At 41.0% G+C, this 20129-nt stretch overlaps 1 protein-coding gene across 2 annotated transcripts in view; it reads left to right on the top strand.

The window, feature by feature from the left end:
• The first annotated feature begins 3480 nt into the window (after nt 1-3480).
• Nucleotides 3481-20129, top strand: part of LOC109985292 (EBF transcription factor 1) — an 83397-nt gene continuing 66748 nt past the window's right edge. The window contains exons 1-6 of one of the 2 annotated variants that reach the window (XM_020635576.3): nt 3481-4228; nt 4927-5083; nt 5836-5899; nt 7285-7340; nt 15252-15325; nt 19117-19185. In XM_020635576.3, the coding sequence (XP_020491232.1) occupies nt 4098-4228; nt 4927-5083; nt 5836-5899; nt 7285-7340; nt 15252-15325; nt 19117-19185 (551 nt within the window). In that variant the 5' untranslated portion in view covers nt 3481-4097. The remainder of the gene's footprint in view (nt 4229-4926; nt 5084-5835; nt 5900-7284; nt 7341-15251; nt 15326-19116; nt 19186-20129) is intronic. The other variant, XM_020635575.3, reaches the window with a different exon arrangement.

Genomic DNA, 20129 nt, shown 5'->3' with positions numbered 1-20129 from the left:
AAGGCCTGTGTTTAGTTGTTAATTGTGTTTGACAGCAAATTGGTACAATATCTCGTAGAGGATATTCAGACAATCACAGTAAAATAATAGTAAACCTAAATGAAGACTGTTTTTTTTTTTTTTTAAGAAAATAATTCCTACTATCAGATTCAACTCTAATTGAAGCAACAATAGAATCAGTCATTTATACATATTATGAGATATTCATGGTGCATGGGAGAATAATGAAACTGTTGAGAGTTTCATCATTGATTTGTCTTCTAAGAAAATAAATGTATCATCTGTGAATTTAGGCATACCTGTCGAATGCCTTGTAGTACCTTGAACCTATAGAGTTCATTCCTGGGGTCAGGGAAACACAGCTGCAAAAAAATACAATGCTTCCAACAAGAAGGGGTTTTTAATTATGTCAAAGGCCTTATTAAAATCTATAAATAACACATAGCGCTCTCCTCTCTGTGCTAATAGAATCTTTATAATGAACATATCTATACCTCTTATTAAAGCTGACTGACATTGTTTCTTTAAACCCTCATCTAAATGATTGGAATAAGCTAACAATTTATAATCATTACATAGAAGGGGTATCAGTCCCCAATTGTCTAGTTTATCCTTGTAAGGTTTGGGGATTATAGAGACAATTCCATGTTTCAAAGTAGGACACAGGTGTCCTGCCGAGAGCCAATGGGCTTTCATTCTATTAAGGCATTATAAAACGTCTTTCTGATGTCTTCAAATACAGAGTATAAAATTTGACTGTTAACCCATCCAATCCTGGTGAGTTTCCCTTAAACATGGGCAAGGTTGCACAAAGTCTTCCATTCTGAGCTTACTCCATTAGTTGCTTGAGTTTGTCAGCCATTATTTTATTAGGCTATGTTACATATTGTCTAATAAAGAAAAGATTAGGGTTTGAACCACTATAAGAATCTTATTTCTTCACTTACTTCACCTTGTTTGTTGTTTTGAACACCATTAATAATTGACTTCTGAATGTTGGCTCTGGTTTGTCCTGTGTCTAGTTTGACTCTTTGGAAAAATGGCTGATGCGTGGATGTGCGCCCCAACAGCCCATGTAATAAAAAACGGCCCTTTGACGGTAAACAAACTACAGTGAACCTTATCCTGAGATAATTATAAACTGTTAAACGCACATTTTGGAAAGTTGTATTTCATATCAGGCTAACTCTGCAAATGACATCCAACGATCTCAAACACTGGACCTTCAAGCTGCAGGGTTCAATCTTTACAGTCTATGGTGTCGGGTCACCTTTTAAAGCTTTCCTGCAGACATTTTTGAGAGACACACAAATATGCAAAGATGAGAATATCAAGTTTAAATTGAAATAAATACATATATTTGGTCATAATAGCCCCACTGAAGATTTCTGTAAATATGTGTGTTATATTTGACGGATAGGACACTAGATGGCGCTGTTGTGTTGGCTTTAAACTCAGTGGGAACTGATTCATTACAAACCACACACAAACGCACTCAAAACACACACACACACACACACACACACACACACACACACACACACATGCACGCACGCACACACGCACGCACACACACACACACACACACACACACACACACACACACACTCTCAGACGTACAGTAAACACACACGGGACTGTGTGCGTCGAGGTAGTCTATGCTAGTGGAGAAAGTCGCTGTGAAAGACAGTAGCCTAAAACGTGGTTGAGCTCATTTGGCCCATGCTTCCGAATACATTCATTAATAGGCTCAACTTTAAAAAATAAATAAAAGAATAATAGCCTAACTTAAGCCACGTCTGACTACTTGGTGTTGAAAACTTAAACTACCTTTGAGATGAACATATTTAGGATCTGAAATGTTTAGGCCTATAGCCGACTGATCTGACATATTTAAGAAATCTCTTGTTTTTCATTAATCGATTGGTTTGAAGTTTTCTCAAATTTCAGACCTTTATTATTTCAAGAGATTAACTTGCGTGTCTTGTATTGATTTTAAATTCATTGCTGTTGACATTTTAATGGACTGTAACATGCAGAGATATATAGCCTATATTTTATATCACACTGGGATCGATACAAACACCAGGCCCTCTTAACAATCCTCCATCCATTCACATGTATCTTTTCTTACACGGCCTGATCCTTCTCTCTCTCTCTCTCTCTCTCTCTCTCCCTCTTCCTCTATAAGCAGGAAATTGGAGCATAAAAGACTCTTATTCTCCATAATCAAGGTCAAGAGCGTTTTTCAATCACCTTTGGGAATTAAACCCTGGAACAGCGCCAGTTGCTCCTGCCAATCATCCCCACAGCCGGCTGAATAATACAAAAGTTGTTGACCTTTTGGCACCTCAGCAGATCAATACGCTTCAGCTTTGTTTTATTATAAGAGTTCTCAGAATTATCTATTAATATTTTGTTTGGATTCCCCCTCTCGGCGGCGTGATAAATAGTTCCAAATAACAGATGGTGCTGCAGGGAGAGACAAAGCGGGCAAATCTGGTAGCAATTATCCTCAATTATGTTCATTGTTATTTTGAGCTAATTATTGTTATTGTCACTTTTGTTTGTGCGTCTTGCGGCGCTGAGCTGCAATAAGCGGGCCTGCAGAGGACAATGGGGAGCAGGGATCTGTTGTGACGATGAAATATGGCTTTCATAATTGAGCCTAACCACTTTGCTCTAAATAAAACTGAAATCTCAATGTGAATGCTGAGGGTTCATATCAGATTAACCAAATGTCTGCGACTAAATTAATCTAATAGGCTATTGGACCTATAGAGTGATACACAAACATCAGTCACATTTTCACGCCTTGCAGTAAAATCTAAATTTGTGTTGTACTGATGCCTGGATTTTATTCTCTTTATTTTTTATTTATTTAGCTTTATTATATTTCTTTGTAGAATTTATACAAAGTCTCAAATATTAACAGGCCTTTAATCAAGTTCTAATCCATGGCTACAAAATTCACAAGGGTTTTTTTTTTTCATTGTTCTCTTTCCTTATTCAATATTGTCAAGGTACTTTGCGTAAAAATGATTAACAGTCGATGTATTATAAGATAATTAAGATGATATTGAAGCCGAGAAATGTCTGCCTTGCTGAAGCGCCATCCAGCCGTTTTTTTTTAATCCCAGCATCCTGAGCGCCAGTCTGCGGCTCTGCAGGAGCAAAAGTAAACTTTCCATGTCGATTTCCTTGTTGTGGTGCTCATATGAATTTTGTTCTCACATTGACAGAGACGAGACGTTATTTGACGAGTCATTTTAACAAGGACAGAGAGGGTTCCGTATAGCCGGACTGAACCCTCCAGGATGGGACAGAGAAGATGAGCTCCGAGTCCGCTGCTTGGAGCGGACCTGACTCCTCTGTCGTCTTTATTTGGGGGCGTCTCTTCTTATCTCCTCTCCTCCCGTCCTGTCCCCTCCCCTCTTTTTCCTCTCCATCCTAGCTCCCTCTCTCTCCCCCGGGGTGGGAGAAGCCCGTGTTTGGTTCTCAGAGAGAGAGAGAGAGAGAGAGAGAGAGAGAGAGAGGGAGAGACAGAGTCCTCTGGGAAGAGTCACAGAGCGTTTTTTCCTCAGAGAGGGAGCAGAGCGCCGAGAGGAAGCAGCGCTGCTCCGGACACCACAGAGACCCATCACGTCCCGGAGCACAAAGTTGAGGGAAGGAAGAGAGAGAGCAAAGCGCGAAAAGAGGAAAAACGAAAAGTCAGAAAATTATGACATCTGATCCGGATGCGAGTTGATCTCTTTTTATTCTGTTTGACAGTTTGAACTGTGGATCTCTGCGGAGCGACTTTAAACACATCTTTCTGGGTCTGTTGGCGTCCTGCATTCTCCCTCAACGATTCTATCCGCCTTTAAAGAATTTTGAACCTTGGATTCTACTTTCCCGATATGATCTCCTCTCATTTTTAGGCACTTCCACTCCCCAGGACCATATTCAGAGGACTAAACAGATACCTGCTTGGTTTCTTGTGACGCGCATGCAGAGAGTGCAACCACGTTGCTTCTTTTAAATCGGACCTAAGGATCCAAAGGGGAGCAAGTGCACATCCAGTCGGGAGAAGACCGAGAGTCTACGGAGGTTTGTTCATGTTTGGGATCCAGGAGAGCATCCAGAGAAGCGGCAGCAGCCTGAAGGAGGAGCCGCTGGGAGGAATGAACACTGTCCGGAGCTGGATGCAGGGGGGCGGCGTGCTGGACGCCAACACAGCCGCCCAGAGGTGAGCTCTGCTCAGGGTGAAGGAAACAATCCGATTTTGTTTTGTCAGGACCCTGCAGAAGTCTTTAAGGTCCAGACGGAACTGCTGTCCGGGGGAGAAATCTGGATTGATTACTATGATAATTTATGTTTGAGGTCAGGATATAGAGCTCCAAAACATTTCAAATAGTCAGTATGATCTATAGATAACGAATTTGACTTTTAAAAACAGCACGTGTGCCATTTTAAGCACACGAAACGTGCGTCAAACTGACTGAGGTTAAATTGAATGAACTCAAAACACATTCAAAATGCTGATTCTTTGAGTGTAAGTGAGTAAAAATGATCAGTGTTTCCCCTTTCTAACCACACATGGTTGTATATTAGGAGATTTTCCCCTTTGGTTTACTAAGTGTGAGATAGCCTATTTAAAGGTGGAGAAACCATGACCTCCTGTCACAGACCAATCGTCAATAAAGCCCCATTAAACTCTAACAAATTTAAATAATTAAAGAATGGATTAGAAACGACACCCTCGTGAAAATATAAGCTAACTAAGAAACAAATGTAGGCTATCTATTACCAAGTTAAAGAAATAAAATATGCATAGGCTGCTTTTTACAGATCATGATATTATTTGCTTCCACCTTCACAAAATCCTAATTCCCTCTGTCCTACACCATACCTAACACCGACTTGTCCTCGTCTGTGTGTCCGCAGTGGAGTGGGTCTGGCCCGGGCTCATTTTGAGAAGCAGCCGCCCTCAAACCTCCGCAAGTCCAACTTCTTCCACTTTGTCCTGGCGCTGTACGACCGGCAGGGCCAGCCGGTGGAGATCGAGAGGACCAACTTCGTGGACTTCATCGAGAAAGAAAAAGTGGGTGCACAAGAGATCATTTCAAATGTATATTTTCTAAGAGCCCGATTATTCTATTGTTGTCTGTTAATGCCGTGCTGTATTTCTATTACTGTCACAACTTAAACATCAGCAAAAACAATTAAATAAAAGATTCCCCTCATTTATTATAATTTTCTTTTTAGGCCTATTATTATCATTATTTTTTTACATTATTTTTATTCTTATTCTTATGAAATACATAGGCCTACATCTGAAACAATTTTTACACAAACTGTTAACTCTAACAAATCTTCCTTTGATCATTTTTGTGAATGGTACAAATAATCAAACCTCATCGCGTATTGCGTCGGTCAAATACATTTAATTTACAGCTCATCACCACAACCACTTGTTTTATATAAACAGCGGCCGGCCCTCCTCATCAATTATGACTCCTTTTAAATGAGATAGGCCTACATAGCGGGACGATTTAGTGCTGGATTTATTCGCCCTGCAAACATAACCAGTGATTACAGAGAAATTAAAAAAGCCACAATAACATTATGATTGCACGTGGAGACGTTGTGTGCGCTGTGAACATTAATCATGTGTTTATTTATTGCCTGACCGCTGTGAATGATTGTATAAGTTTAAAGTGCAGAAAATGTACGTTTATCGATTTACCAAAAAATTCAATAAACCTGTGTGTGTGTGTGTGTGTGCGCGTGTGCGGGTGTTTGTGCGGGTGTGTGTGCGGGTGTGTGTGCGTGTATGTGTGTGTGTGTGTTAAGGAGTCGAGCGGAGAAAAGACCAATAACGGGATTCATTACCGGCTGCAGCTTCTGTACAGTAACGGTGAGTAAGGACTCACACAACCACACACGCACACACGCACACACACACACACACACACACACACACACACTTATACAGATTTGACCACGTTAGTTTGATTGGCTGTTGTCTCCTGCAGTCATCAGAATTTACACTCAGGAAGCAGCTGATATTTTTTTTTAAATCATATTTAATGAGCAGAAACGTGGAGCGGTTTCTGCAACAGGCCGCCATACTTTTTTTTTACGTCATACAAACTGCACTGTTATATTTTCAAACTGTCATTTCACCAATTGCTGGGGAAAATGTCACAATTTGAGAGCAGCTGTTGCAGATGATTTGTACAAAAACTCATGGCGTCATCCCTGTCACTGTCCGTGAATGAGTTAGTCCAGACTGCAGCGGGCTGTGTGTGTGTGTGTGTGTGTGTGTGTGTGTGTGTGTGTGTCTGTTTGCATGTTGTAGTGGTGGCTGTGGATTGTGGGTTTTTTCGGGCCTATCAGCAGGGGAACAACATAAACTGGCAGGAAACTCACAGCTGCAGCCTCTGAGGTTGAGACATGTGGGCATTCAATTTGTGAACTGCCATTATTGATTTTTATATCACTTGCATGTATGAGTGGATGTAGCAAAGCCTTTTTCGATGCTATTAACTGTAAGGTTTCAGGCATTAAACATCACACATTAAACCCTTTAATGGACGTCTAATGGGTTCACAGTTTTCTAGAACAGAGGGTCAGGGGTGTAAAAATAGACTGTGTCACATGTTGTATAATTACAAAGTCCTTTGTAATATCTCATTGAAACAGACTTGGCTCAGAATTACAACCTAAAAAAACAAAACGATGCTGAGAAAGTTTACTTTAATAATTCAAACTTATGGCTTCATTTTACGAAACCCAGACACACACTGGCCTCTCCTGAGGTGACCAAACCTTTGACTTGTGATCCTTTTAAATAAAGCTATCCATAAAGTAAATATAAATGTACAAACATGAAATCTAGAAAATAATAATTAACTATGTAAATGAAGATGCAGCTCTTATAGTCTTATAGTCTGTTTGCATGTTTGAGCAGCTGATTTGATAATGTGCTTGTGTTTTTTGGACCAATTCATATTTTTCAAGCTGAAAGAAATAAAATTATTAACAAGATTTTACACAAAAAATTTTTTCCCATACCATATATATCTAATTCCCCCATGGGAATTAATAAAGTACTCTTTCTGTCTCTATGATTTATAGATGTGACCTCTTTAATTTAAAAGCTTCCTGACGTGCAGAACTGTAGTGTAAAAATCACATTTCTATCTTTACTGAAATTAGCATTTTTTAAACTATTTTGTATTCTGTTATGCTTTGTTAAAATCTTTGTGAATGTTTTTCTTGTCTTCTGCATTCAAACAGGCATCAGAACAGAACAGGACTTTTACGTTCGACTCATAGACTCCATGACTAAACAGGTAAACACACATTTTCACACACGTACACACACACACAAGCACGCACACACAATCTCTCTCTTTCTCATAGAGGTCTGTCACCTCTCCTGTTACCTCCCTGACAATGAGCTGCTCCACTGATCCGCCTGTACCCTGCCGCCTTCCTCTCTCTGCATGTACTTTCACACACAAAAACATTTATGTGTGTTGTGTGTGGGTGTGATCCTGTTGGTGGGTGTCTATGATGTGTGTCTGTGTATGCGTGGGTGGGTGGGGGCACACACACAGCGTATGGCTCCGGGCGTTCTCACATGCACTTCTTCTCTCGCTGTGATTAGAGCGAGGAGGCAGCGACGAACAGGGGCACAACGCTGCTACTGCTCACACAAGCAAGTGGAAAAGATATAACGGCACCTCTGGGATTTGGTCTGCCGAGCAGCAAGCGTTTTCTGATCAGATCCAATTTTTCTGTTAATTTTTTTGTGCTATTGTTGATATGATGCTTTATGGTAGAGAGAGAGAGAGAGAGATAGAGAAGGAGAGGGAAGATCACGTTTAGTGTTTGTGCTTAATGTTTCTCAGGTAAACAATTAAGAGTGAGGGCTGATTTTGAATGTTTTGCACAAGAAACCGAGTTTTCCATCTTGTATGATTAACTGTGTGAAGTCTACACACTAGTGTGTGTGTGTGTGTGTGTGTGTGTGTGTGTGTGTGTGTGTGTGTGTGTGTGTGTGTGTGTGTGTTTGTCTGGTTTGTGTGTATATGATAGTTTGAGGAGCCAAGAAGCCATGCTATGATCTGAATATGTGCTAATGCGACTGCAGGCCCGGATAGAGTCTCACATTTCTGCTTCCACGCTGCACCACATGCTGCGTGTGTGTGTGTATTTGGCTGGCCTAAGGGACCACACTGTTTACTAGTAACACTGTTAAGCTACGGTGGGTGACAGCCAGCTACACACACATACACATTCACATGGAATAATGTGGACCCTGCAGTATAAATTGGAGAGAAAAAAGACAGATTTGGATTTGACCATGCACACACACACACACACACACACACACACACATACGCACACACACTCACACTCAGTCACAAAAACAAAAGGCAATGGTTGCCACTGTCTAAGGAAAATTAAATCTTTGTTCACTCTTTCACCTACATAAGAGATAATTTCAATTTGTAAAGAGACAGTCATATTTCCTAAAGAGGATGTATGCAGGTGTGTGCTGCACCTGTGGACATCTTCCTGTGCTGGTCTGTACATGTGTGTGTAGTAGTTGATTTAGTAGGTGTGAGAGAGAGTTATCGGGAGAGAGGTATACATAATGGAATGGGATACAGTACAGGTATCTGTTGCTGATGTATATGCATTAGGCACTAAGGCAATGTTTAACATGGAGGAATAATCTGTGTGTGCGTGTGTGAGTGTGTGTGAATGTGTTACTCCCAGTGGTAAAGGAGTGGAACAGTAACAGGTGGTCAAACCAAAACAGTCGTGTGGTTTGCTTAGTTGGTGATGTCATGGTCGCTTTCTCTATCCACACACACACACACAAACACACAGTCAAACGCTCTCACACACACGCACGCACACACACACACGCACGCACACACACACACACACACACACTCGCGCGCGCGCACACACACACACACACACACACACACACACACACACACACACACACACACACACACACACAATCACAATCACAATCACTCCGGTCTAGGCTCCTGTTGTCTTTCTGAACAAGTTTGCATCAGTTCTCACTGAATATTACATTTTAAAAAAGAGGGGCTTCTGTACGTAGTTGAGCTGAATAGGAGAATGGTGATTCTATTTTTTGACAGTTTTTTTTTGACATCAAAATACAAAACTGCATCTTTTTAATAAAGTATCAACAACATGAAGAATAACAATGTGAGGCTGATACGAACACTATGATCTCAAACTAAACACTTTAATACTGAATCTAATGAAATTGACTGACTTAACTGAGGAGTGATCAGAAGTGAGAGAGAAATTGTCAAGTTTTGAAATTGGGGATTTGGTGCCAATGAGGAGAACCTTGGTTGTGTCACTGTTTAATTTCAGGAAGTTGCAGGAGAACCAGGATTTGATTTCCTGTAGGCAACTAGAAAGGGAAGTAGACGGAAGGGAGGAGGTGGGTTTGGTGGACAGGTAGAGCTGGGAGTCATCCGCGTAGCAATGGATCTGGATGTAAAATCTACGGGAAAAAATGGCACAGAGTAAGGAGATAGATGATGAACTGAAGGGGACCCAAGAGAGAACCCTGAGGAACACCAGTAGTGACTGGAAATGACTGGGATTTTAAGATTTTGAGTTGAATGAACTGAGTGTGACCAGATAGATAGGATGTAAACCATTGTAAGGGTGTGTCAATGATTCCACTGGAGGCTAGTCTATCAAGGAGTATGTTATGAGAGATGGTGTTGAAGGCCGCACTCAGATCAAGGAGGATGGTTAAAAGTCCGGAGTCAGCTGCCATGAGTAGGTTATTAATGAATTGCCACCATCTCAAAGGTTGTAAAGTTTTGAAGTAAGATACTAAGTGCAGAACAGACTGGGGTCGAAACAATAGTCTACCTTGTACCTGTTAGAAAGATGATCCCCCAAACTCCAAAGACAGGCCGAGGTAAGGATAAGAAAGGACACGTGTAATTTTTGTTATACACTCATTGCTGCACCTATAACCTTCATGGGTCATTAACAATATTCATGGGTCATGAACAATATTCTAATTCTATTAAGTGACAATAAATTCTCTTTGTAAAAAAAGAAAAAGAAAAGAAACCCATGACCATTTAAATAAGTATGAAAATGCTTTTTTTATTTATTTGTGTATTGTGTTGAACATATAACTGGGTCTTAAACTCATATCACTGACTGTTTATTTCACAGCTGCGATTTTGATTCTTCTGCCTACGCTGACGTTTGGTACCTAAAGCTGCCACCTCGGTCTGACATTCTGCTACTTCTGTGCTTCTACCTGTCTGCGTGTTTCTGTTCTGAGAGGGCCGCTGTATTTGAGTTGAACGTAGGAGGAGAAGGAGGAAGAACGCGCCTCCTATAATCTTCTGAAGCAGTTTTAGGCGAGTGGTTTATCACGACTCTGTCCCGTAGAATAAAGCGTCTGTCAATGCAGCCCCGTTGGATCACTCGCTTGCTCGTCGACCTGACACTAACACAGGAGGAAGTGTGTTCCCTCGCTTAACGGTTCCTTGTTTACACGCCGCGCATGTCACGCTACTTCAAAGGTGGAGGAGGGAGTGGTGGAGTTGCTGCATGAAAGGCCTGGTGAGGAGGAGAGAGGGAGGAGACAGAGGAGGGAAAAAAAAGCACATGGAAGATAAGAGCAGAGCAGGAGAGGTGACAGTGTGAAGGAGAAGCAGAGACAAACATAGGCCTGGATGGTAGAGGAAGTTACTCACGCAGGATCCTGTGACAGTTCGATGGTGAAAATATTTTCAGATTCGTCTTTGGGTAGCTGCAGATTTCTCAATTACCAACAAATCCGAGTGATATTTAAAACCAAAGAGATCAGCTAAGTATAATTATTCTGAGGTTCGCAACTTTTATGGTTGACTGTGTTTTTTTTTTTTTAGCAGCCATGATGTTGAAATAGGAACCCTTGAAGTCCGAACAGGGCTAAAACAAGGAAAGGACTGTCAGATTCTGGAGGTGTGGTTTCTGTTTTTAGTATGAGTACTGTTGACTAATCATGTATCATCATGCTAAAGTTTATGCAGTGACCCAATCTGTGCTAATGACATTCCATTGGCAGTTATCTGACGATGACATGTATAGCAGCTCAAAATCTGTCTGATCAAAGTCTTCAACTTGAATGAACAACTTGCTTGACGCTGTACAGTGAAAGCCAATCAGCGTTAAGGTTTCCTGACTTCCTGAACAAACAAGCTTTTTCTTTAAACTGTTTTCTTCTCTTGAGGACAGACCTGACAGAAATATAATTTTTACATTTTTTATGAATTTGGATCATGATGTTATTATTTTGTCAGACTTGTGACCCATTAACTGGAAGAACATTTGGTTTCTTCTCAGTCAAGAACATTTGGTTTTCTTCTCAGTCAGGAATTCCAATGTACCAGTACTGTCCTGTACCTGTGCAAATAGGAAATAAACATATTCTATTCTATTCTATTCTATATACCACTTAAGTAAGGCCCAAGTGTGACTTAAAAAACTGAGACTCACTAGAAACAGATGAACTGTAGTCATTGGCAATCAACTCTTTTTGGTAATGTTGGTATGAGGACATGTTCTTTACAGCACAACCAAACTGTCCATTTTCATTGAGAGAGTGAATGCATGTGTGTGTTGAGTCAGTCATTATATCAGAACTATGAATCTGAACACTTTTGTTTTGTTTCACCGAATGTCTGTTGCAGAGAACATAACGAAAAAGAAAACCGATAAATTCACTGACCTGTTTGTGAATTTTGGAGGGACACTCAGGTTCAGAACCTGATTCTGTTACAAAAAGATAAATGTACTCACCTTGCCCTGAGCAGATATGTTTTTGTTATGTGTGTGTGAGTGTGTGTGTGAGAGAGAGAGAAACAGGGAGAGAACAAAGCAAAAGTGCACAAAAAAGGAACGAGGACGAGGGCAGTTGAGATGGCATTGATGCATGATTGTCCAGCGAGGAAACAAGTTCAGAGGAAGTTGTCTGACCCTCTCTCTTCTCACAATGAGCAGCTCAAACACGGACATACCTGTTCTTTATTGCTATGTTTTCCTGCTGTTCCCACACTTGCTTTCATGAAGCCATTATTCATTACTTTAATAAATTAGAGAGAGATCAGTGAAACAGTCTCAAATGTTGTGTCTGTTGGAAGATTGTCAGTGCTGTGTTAACAGGAACTTCTTTGCTTTGGCTGCACTGAAATATTTTCAGTTATGATATTTGTCTAGTTTGCTCTCCAAAGGATGCATTTGCCTCCCTGTTGGCAACCAGCACACACACACACCCTCCTCTACCATTACATCTGGCACTTTGTACATCTTCTTTGAAAGATATGGCTTTTTAAATACCAGCACCAGCTCCGTCTACCTGTAGCTGCACTCTCTGCTTTGAAGTTACATTATTTTTGTATAATATTTCACGGCTGACTGAGCATGCACAAACCCGGAGTCCTGGCCCCCTGCAGGCTCCAGGCTCAGGTGTCGATTTATTTCCTGCAGAGGTTTTTCAATCTGAATATACGCCCATGCATGGAAAATCATAACTGACAAGGGCCCCGGGCCCTGAGACAAGTGGGGGTCTCCAATTCCAGAAAACACAGAGGGTCATGAGAAAACTAGCTGTTAGCATGAAATGCTTCAAGCTGCCACATTATTGTATCAGTGCTCCTGGAGAGTAACTGCTTGCTATAAGCGCTGCAACACTCCAAGCTAGTTTTCTTGTGACTGCAGTTTGAACAAATTAAGAGGCTCAGTTGACATGGCTTGGTTCATGCACCACTTGGCCCAGTTGGAACACATAGGTCAGGTTTATTCATTAGTCACCTCAGTTTTGTTGCATCATCTGCCAGCCTTCACACTGCTAAAGGACATTTATTTACCAACTCATGGTGGTAGTCTGGGTAGTCTGAACCGCGGCTGAAGACGATGAGAGAGGACAGAGAAACGTTTTCAATGCTCCTTCAGAATAAGTGAACTTGATATTCAGTGAGACTTTCTGCAGTTTGGATCGACAGATCAAACAGACTGGAATAGACCAAAGACTGTTAGGCAGGTGTATAGATTGATAGATGGCTTAGCAGTTTGTGGCTCTGCTTTTGCTTTATTCTGAGCCTTCTTACCAAAAGTGAAGACACAATTATGAAGCAGAAAATATGGTGACTGCTCTTAACGTATAAAACCGGATTCTTTGAGTAGATGAAGTCTTGTTTTGTTTTCTTTTTACTTGGTGTGTTGGGAAGGTTGTGACATAAATCCAGCCCATAGGCAGTGTGTGTATGTGAGTGTACATGGTTTTGAGGTGTCACTGCTGAACTTTGTGTTTTTGGAGCTGAAGTGAAAACTTTGGACAGTGATTCTCTGCCTGTGATGCTGATGGAAGAAAATGAACGCTCCAAAACTCAAATAGGAAAAAAAAAACTGGAGACCCAACACCTTTGATTTCCAACAGAGCACTGCTGAAATGACTGTAGTCATTTCCACTCAGCTGTAGAGTGCAGTGGTTTGAAAACATGCAAATAAGTTTTGATGCACCTGTGCACTAATGTCTTACTAATGTGCACTAATGCAGAACATGACTGTCATTTGTCAGAAAGGTTTGACTGACGGTGCTTCGTTGCATCTTAAAAGATTGTGAATGATCTACTGTTGTTTAATATGAAATAACTCAAATAGCTTGCAATATATTTGTTTGACTTGAACCATTTTCATGAAAAGACCAAAAAAAGAACAATCAATTGATCGTGCTTACAAGTTGTCTTTGTGTTGTCAAAGCCTGATGAAACATATTTCTCTGTGCCACAATTATATATATATATATATTAAAAAAATCCCCATCCCCTATCCTATTTACTGAGGATAGTCTTTGTTTTTTAAAGTTTGCAACATAGGGCTGGTTATTGGCAAGGACCTCACAATAGGATACGTAACATGAAGCATGGGTAATGACACCAGACGTATTGCACGATACTTTGCAATACTCTTATTAAGAGAATACAGCTTCCTGGGTTATTGAGTCAAAACCATTTATGTCAAAATTGTATTTAAATGTGTTATAACAGGAGAATTTCATCTTCAATACTTTACTTAATTAGTTACTAATACAAATCATGTATTAATTCCTGATTCAATACCATGGCAGCAAAAAATAAACCTTGTGCACCCAAAATGTAGAACTTTCTTGTTGTTTATTCCCAGCCTGCAGACAATGCTGGTAGAGAAAGAGCCACCGAATATACACACTCAGTTATTTTAAATATTGTTTACACTAACAAAAGTCTGGATGAGGAGGATTTCAAAATAGGAGACCTAGCCTATTGTAACATATTCTATTTCAATTATTACTCATGATCCAATAGTGTGGGGTCTGCACAGCTCCTGGCCTCTGTTCTTTCCTCATGTTGCTGTGTTTGGAACACTTCTGTGTCAGTCATTGTGCAGAACTCTAGAGCTCACAACAAACACTCTGCAGGTCGGGACTAAATAAAAACGAATCACTGTCTCTCTCCTGTGTACTCTGTTGGTCTCGAGCACACACTGACGTAACTTGTGCATCTTAATGAGACGCCAAAAGGATTTCACAAAACGTCTGTATTTGCCGACCTGTTCATTTGTACTGTCGAGAGTACTGTAGAACGAACAAACAAAATCTAGCTTCGTCTCTCAGGTTTGTGTGGAGCTGTAGGCATGTTCATTCGTGTGTTGTTGAGTAACTGCTGTACAACGATAAAATAATGTCTTACGACTTTGTTTCAAGGGGCCACTTGCTTAATAGCGACATCTACAGGAGGTCTTTATGATTACATAAATTTACGGGAAACAAAAGGACTTCCTTATCCGTTTAATGGATTAATGGATCAATATGAGGAGTGGAGCTATATCTTAATCATGGAAAAAAAATATTGCATTACTTTGATGTATTGACTTTTTTTGCTTAGCCCTTTATTGCAGCGTTGTATTTAAATAACAATAGCATCAAGATAATTGTACTTGTAAGACTTTGGATTTTACCGAGTCTATTTTCAGCCTAACTGAGAATACTTTTTTTTGTGACCTGAATCCATAATCTGTTAGGAAGGAGGAAACTTTAAACTGACAACCTGCCAAAAGTGAACCAGGCTAATTGCTGGAATTAAGTCCTGTTTGTATTCCTGTGTGCTCTCTGAGTCATTCTGTATTTTCTCTTCTGTTTACCTCCACAGCCCATCATTTATGAAGGCCAAGACAAGAACCCTGAGATGTGCAGAGTGCTACTCACACACGAGATCATGTGCAGGTAAAGAATCAGTGCATCAAATCTAGTTCTTCCTACTGCCCTACTTTATTCGTCTCACTGTCTACAAACAATCACTCCAGCTTCTCCTTTACTCTCCTCTACTCTCCTTTTCTTCTTTTTTTGTCTGCAGCTTACTTGCAAAAAGTTCTCACCCATCACCTCTCTGTACTCAATACAATTCTTATTTTGTCACTCTCATTAACCTCCCCACACACATACACACCCAGATGCACGCACATGTATCCATATCTGTTGAGGAAGATGAGTTTCTTAGCTTTCAGAGTCGTTGCTTTAATTATAATCTAAAGATGAATTTCTTACTGGAAGTAGGTTGGATGAAAGCGCTCTATTTATAGAGGCATTTTACCAACCTATCCTATACAATGGAAAACACAGTGTGTGTGGATGCATCCTCAGTATGTTAGCTTGTGTGTGTGAGACGCCTGGTTAATTAGGACACAGAGAAACTCATTAGTCAATCTGAACCCTCCTGTTGTTTCATAGCTAACAAATGGGCCTTTCTGCACAATCTGACTATAAAATATAGGCAGGGTCTCTTTCACACACACAAACCACACACACACACAAACACATTAGACACAAAGGAGTATGCATATGCACGCTCCCTCGTGCACTCCACAGTTATAAAAATTCAAATTTAGCACATGAATTAAGTTGTTCTTATTCCCTGACCTTGTCACTGAACAACTTTAAGTGTTACAATATAAATTGGGGTTCATCTATATGCACAAGCAGGGACTTTAGCAGTGAAACCAGGAACACTAATATTTTATTCTATACATGCTGCTGAATAATATTCCTCCTGCTGAAGGGGTTTCCAGAGAACACATTGAAATTCTGATAAGATTTACAGGGAATTTCTAAATGAATAGTATTTGGCAAACTAAATATATGGTAAGATATTGCTGTTTATCATGCAGGACGTGGACAATAATAAACAGTTTGTATTAAATGTACCGAATTACCTGAACTGCTGGTAAAGTCTCCAGTGTTTCAACATTTCCAGACAGTACGACATTGAAAACATTGCTCGTCTGGAGCAGCAGCTGAGGTCAGAGTTACGGCCGTTTCCTCGTGTTCTCACATGCTGATTCTGCAGTGGGGGTCTCACACACACAACACACATACATGTAACACACGCACAAAGAGCGCAGGGCGTCCATTAATCAGTGTGGCTCATTGTCACAGTGCTGCTATTAGCCATATGCTCGCAGCCAATCTGCCAGAGCACAGACCTGCGACGCAAACCTGTTTGGATCCCTGCCACCAAGACATGAGAAGTTTTGCTGGTGCTTGGACAAAAGTGACCAATGTCATGTTTAGAAATCTTATATTTAACCCCACTGGTGGGTTAAATTTATGTAACGGAAGTTCTGGTTCTCCAACAGTTGTCCACTTTTCTCTGCACATTTGAGGCGGGACAAAAGATTGTCCTGAACACATTATCCTAACTTGTGTGATACAATTATTAAATCGCTGATGCAAATTCTCAATATTATTAATATAATTTTAAAAATCTTTCTAAACAGATCTCCCTGCCAATGTGACTAACTGTGTCACTACTTGAGGGCTCTTCACAGCGACACTTTGTTACAGAAGTTACATTTTCACAGTTAGAACAAGTGAAAATGCTCTGTTCAGTTCATGCTGTTGTGACTCTATTGTTTCCAAGTGGGTGTGCAGGCTGTGTATAGTGTGTGTATTGGAGGAGGAGGGGTGTGTGAGCACATGATTAGATCACCAGGATCCATAGCAATAAGTGCTACATTACCCCATCCTGCCCCTTCCCTTTTCCCTCCCCCCTTCCCCCTCCATTTATAACATCCTCCACTCTGCTCTCCTTCCCCTCTTCCCGCACTGTCCTCCCCTTAATCTCTGCTCCTCATCTGCTAACCCCCCTCCTCACCCCTTATCTCCCGTCCACCTCTCAGACCTATCATTGGTGCTGCGATGGTCCCACAAAGTGACCCAGTTCATAGAGCTGCAGACAGGATGTGACAGAGAGTAGAGAGCGAGGAGTTAGATAGTAGAGACAATGTGTGAGGTGTAACGTATCAGCTTCTTTCTGTCCACCTCTGCCATCTGTGACGCTGAGAAACCTGAGACTTCTCCCCTTCCTCTTCTTCCCACCCAAACCCTACCCCCCCCCCCCTTTCTCCCCCTCTTGTTTTAGCTTTCCCTCCCACGCTCACCCTTTCACTCTTCTCCTGCTTACACCTTTATTCATAATTGATGAACGCAGGAAAGCTTTGACAGTTTCATTCTACAGATGTGTGAATTGTGGTGCACATGCCAGCTTTTTTTTTTCCTTTCTTGTGTGAGTGTGTGTTTGTGTGTGTCCCACCCACTCCTCCTCTGTGCCTCAGGCCTCTTCAATCCTCCTCCACCCTGCGCCTCACCTGTTCATCAGTACAATTAGGATTGACTGGAAGTTTTCTCATAGTCTTCCAAACGTGATGCATGGCAAGTCTGCACTCAAAATAATCAATATGAGCCTGTAGAGGTTCAGATCCATAGGACGTGTTGCTGCGGATTTCAAACAATAACAGTTTCAGGGATATTGTCTGTCTCCTGTGTTATTGCAGGATGTTGTGTTTAACTTTTCTAGCCCCCTGCTTTTGTCTCTTTATAATGAATGACCCTTTTTTTCTATTTTGCTCCCAGTGTCTAATAATCATGAATTTGGAAAAGTGCTGTACCTCCAATATATCTTAAATGACATGATAACATAATGAATCTTTGTGATAAATGAACTAGTTTCACTATAAATCAATTCTTCCTCCTACTCCAAACAAGTGTACACATGAAGTGACACTCTTCTGCCATCGTGGATTTATTTTCTTTCCCTGGAAACCTTATTTTTTAGAGTTATGATGAAGAACTGATTTTATATGATGACTGCAAACAGAAAAATTGTGATGAGAGAAAAACTTTGGTTAACTCGGCGTTAGCACAAAATATAAGAGTTGTGACAAAATGATCCATCCCTGCAGAATGACATCAGTGAAACAATTATGTGCACAGTATAGAAGTGTTCAAAATAGGAGGGATTTCACAGTTCATTTTTTAGAAAGAAAGGCCTTTTTTATGTGAAGTAAATCACAGTGGAACTCATTATTGGCAGACATACAACTTCAGGTATCGGAACTGGTATGAGGAAGGACAACATCAGCAAATCTCTATACTTTTTCGGGCACCTGCAGGGGACGGTTTGCATTCGAGGTGCACTTTATGCTGGGAAAAGGGAAAGTGGAAAAGGCTGTTAATGTGTATGTGTTCATAACTTGCCCAGGAAATTGTGTTTGGTTTGCAGCAACAAGCAGCGCAGTGCAACAGGAGTGTACAGTGCTGAAGTGCAAATTATTAACAAAAAACCTTTTTGAGTGAGATATGAAAAATCATTCAAATGAGAGGTCAGGACTTTGGTGACAAATCTGTTTTAATAACTCACATGTACTAAAATGGTTAAGCTCCTCAAATGGCTTGTCCCACTAAAAGTGTTCTTTCTTACACTTCCTGCTTCACACTCACTTTCCATGTCATGCCATGAACATCTCTTTTTATCTGTGCTGTCAGTGTAGACCTGGATGGTGCTGCAGAGTTTCCTTTTCGGTCTGTTTTAAACAGATTTGATCAGTTTTCTGTGCATTTGGTGTTAGGTTGAAAACATTGGAGACATACAGTATTATGCTGAAACACTCCCATTGTAACACACCGTTTTTACTATACTGTAAGTCTGAGTGTTTTTTTTTGTACTCCTTTTCCTGCAGTCGATGCTGTGACAAGAAGAGCTGCGGAAACCGTAATGAGACACCTTCAGACCCCGTTATCATCGACAGGTACTGCCTCTCACTCTCTCTGTCGTTCTCTCTCTTTTAACACACACACACACACACACACACACACACACACACACACACACACACACACACACACACACACACTGAAGGAGTTGACCTGTTTGAATGGCTGCGTATGACAGGATGTTTGTGTGTTTTGATGATCAGCTGTCGCTCCTGAAATAGAAGCCCCTCAGATAGAAGTGATGGCTTTTGATGGAAGACAGAGTGAGACTGAATATTTGAGTGAAACAGCAGGACTCATTGGTGCTACTGAACCGGTAAAGTACAGGACTGATTGATTCAATCTAGCTACTCAATCATTGGCCTATGCTGGGGGTGCATAAAGGCACATCAGCTTCTGCACCTGCAAAACTGTAAGATTCAGACACGTGTGCAGGTTAGATCGTCTACAGATTTCAGTGAACAGACGCTGCTCAGATGAGTGTATGTGTCCGCTATGTATCACAAACTACAGAGCTGTTTACTAGCAGAAGCTGTCTGTCGTTTCTGCTCTTGCTTTTTTCCTACCTGCATGTCTGTCTCTCTGGTTCTTTCTTCCATCTCTCTGTCTGCCTGTCTCTCTGTAGATGAGGAGGACTGAAGTTATCCCTCCCTTACCTCCTCCTCCTCCTCCTCCTCCTCCTCCTCTTTTCTCCCTTTCTGTATCCCTGCAGCAGCGGCAGCACAGAAAAATGGGTCATGAGCAAAGAAAAAAGTGACAAACTGAAATGAGATCCATCCTCATTTCAATCTGATTTCTCCTTGGCAATTGTTTTAACCCTTTGTTGCAGGCTTTCCTGTGTGAAAGTCTGTGTGAGTGTTTGGAAGAGAAACTCTCAGGGACTCCATTGAAGGAGTGAAGGAGCGCTGATTCTTATCACTCTCGCTGTCACCACATAATGAGAGAGCCCAGTAATCATTCTTTAGTTGTTACCAGAGGA

Source organism: Labrus bergylta, chromosome 14 (genome assembly GCF_963930695.1).
Source record: "Labrus bergylta chromosome 14, fLabBer1.1, whole genome shotgun sequence".
Classification (NCBI taxonomy): domain Eukaryota; kingdom Metazoa; phylum Chordata; class Actinopteri; order Labriformes; family Labridae; genus Labrus; species Labrus bergylta.
The sequence above is the reverse complement of the archived record's forward strand: the minus strand, read 5'-3'. Positions and strand labels throughout refer to the sequence as shown.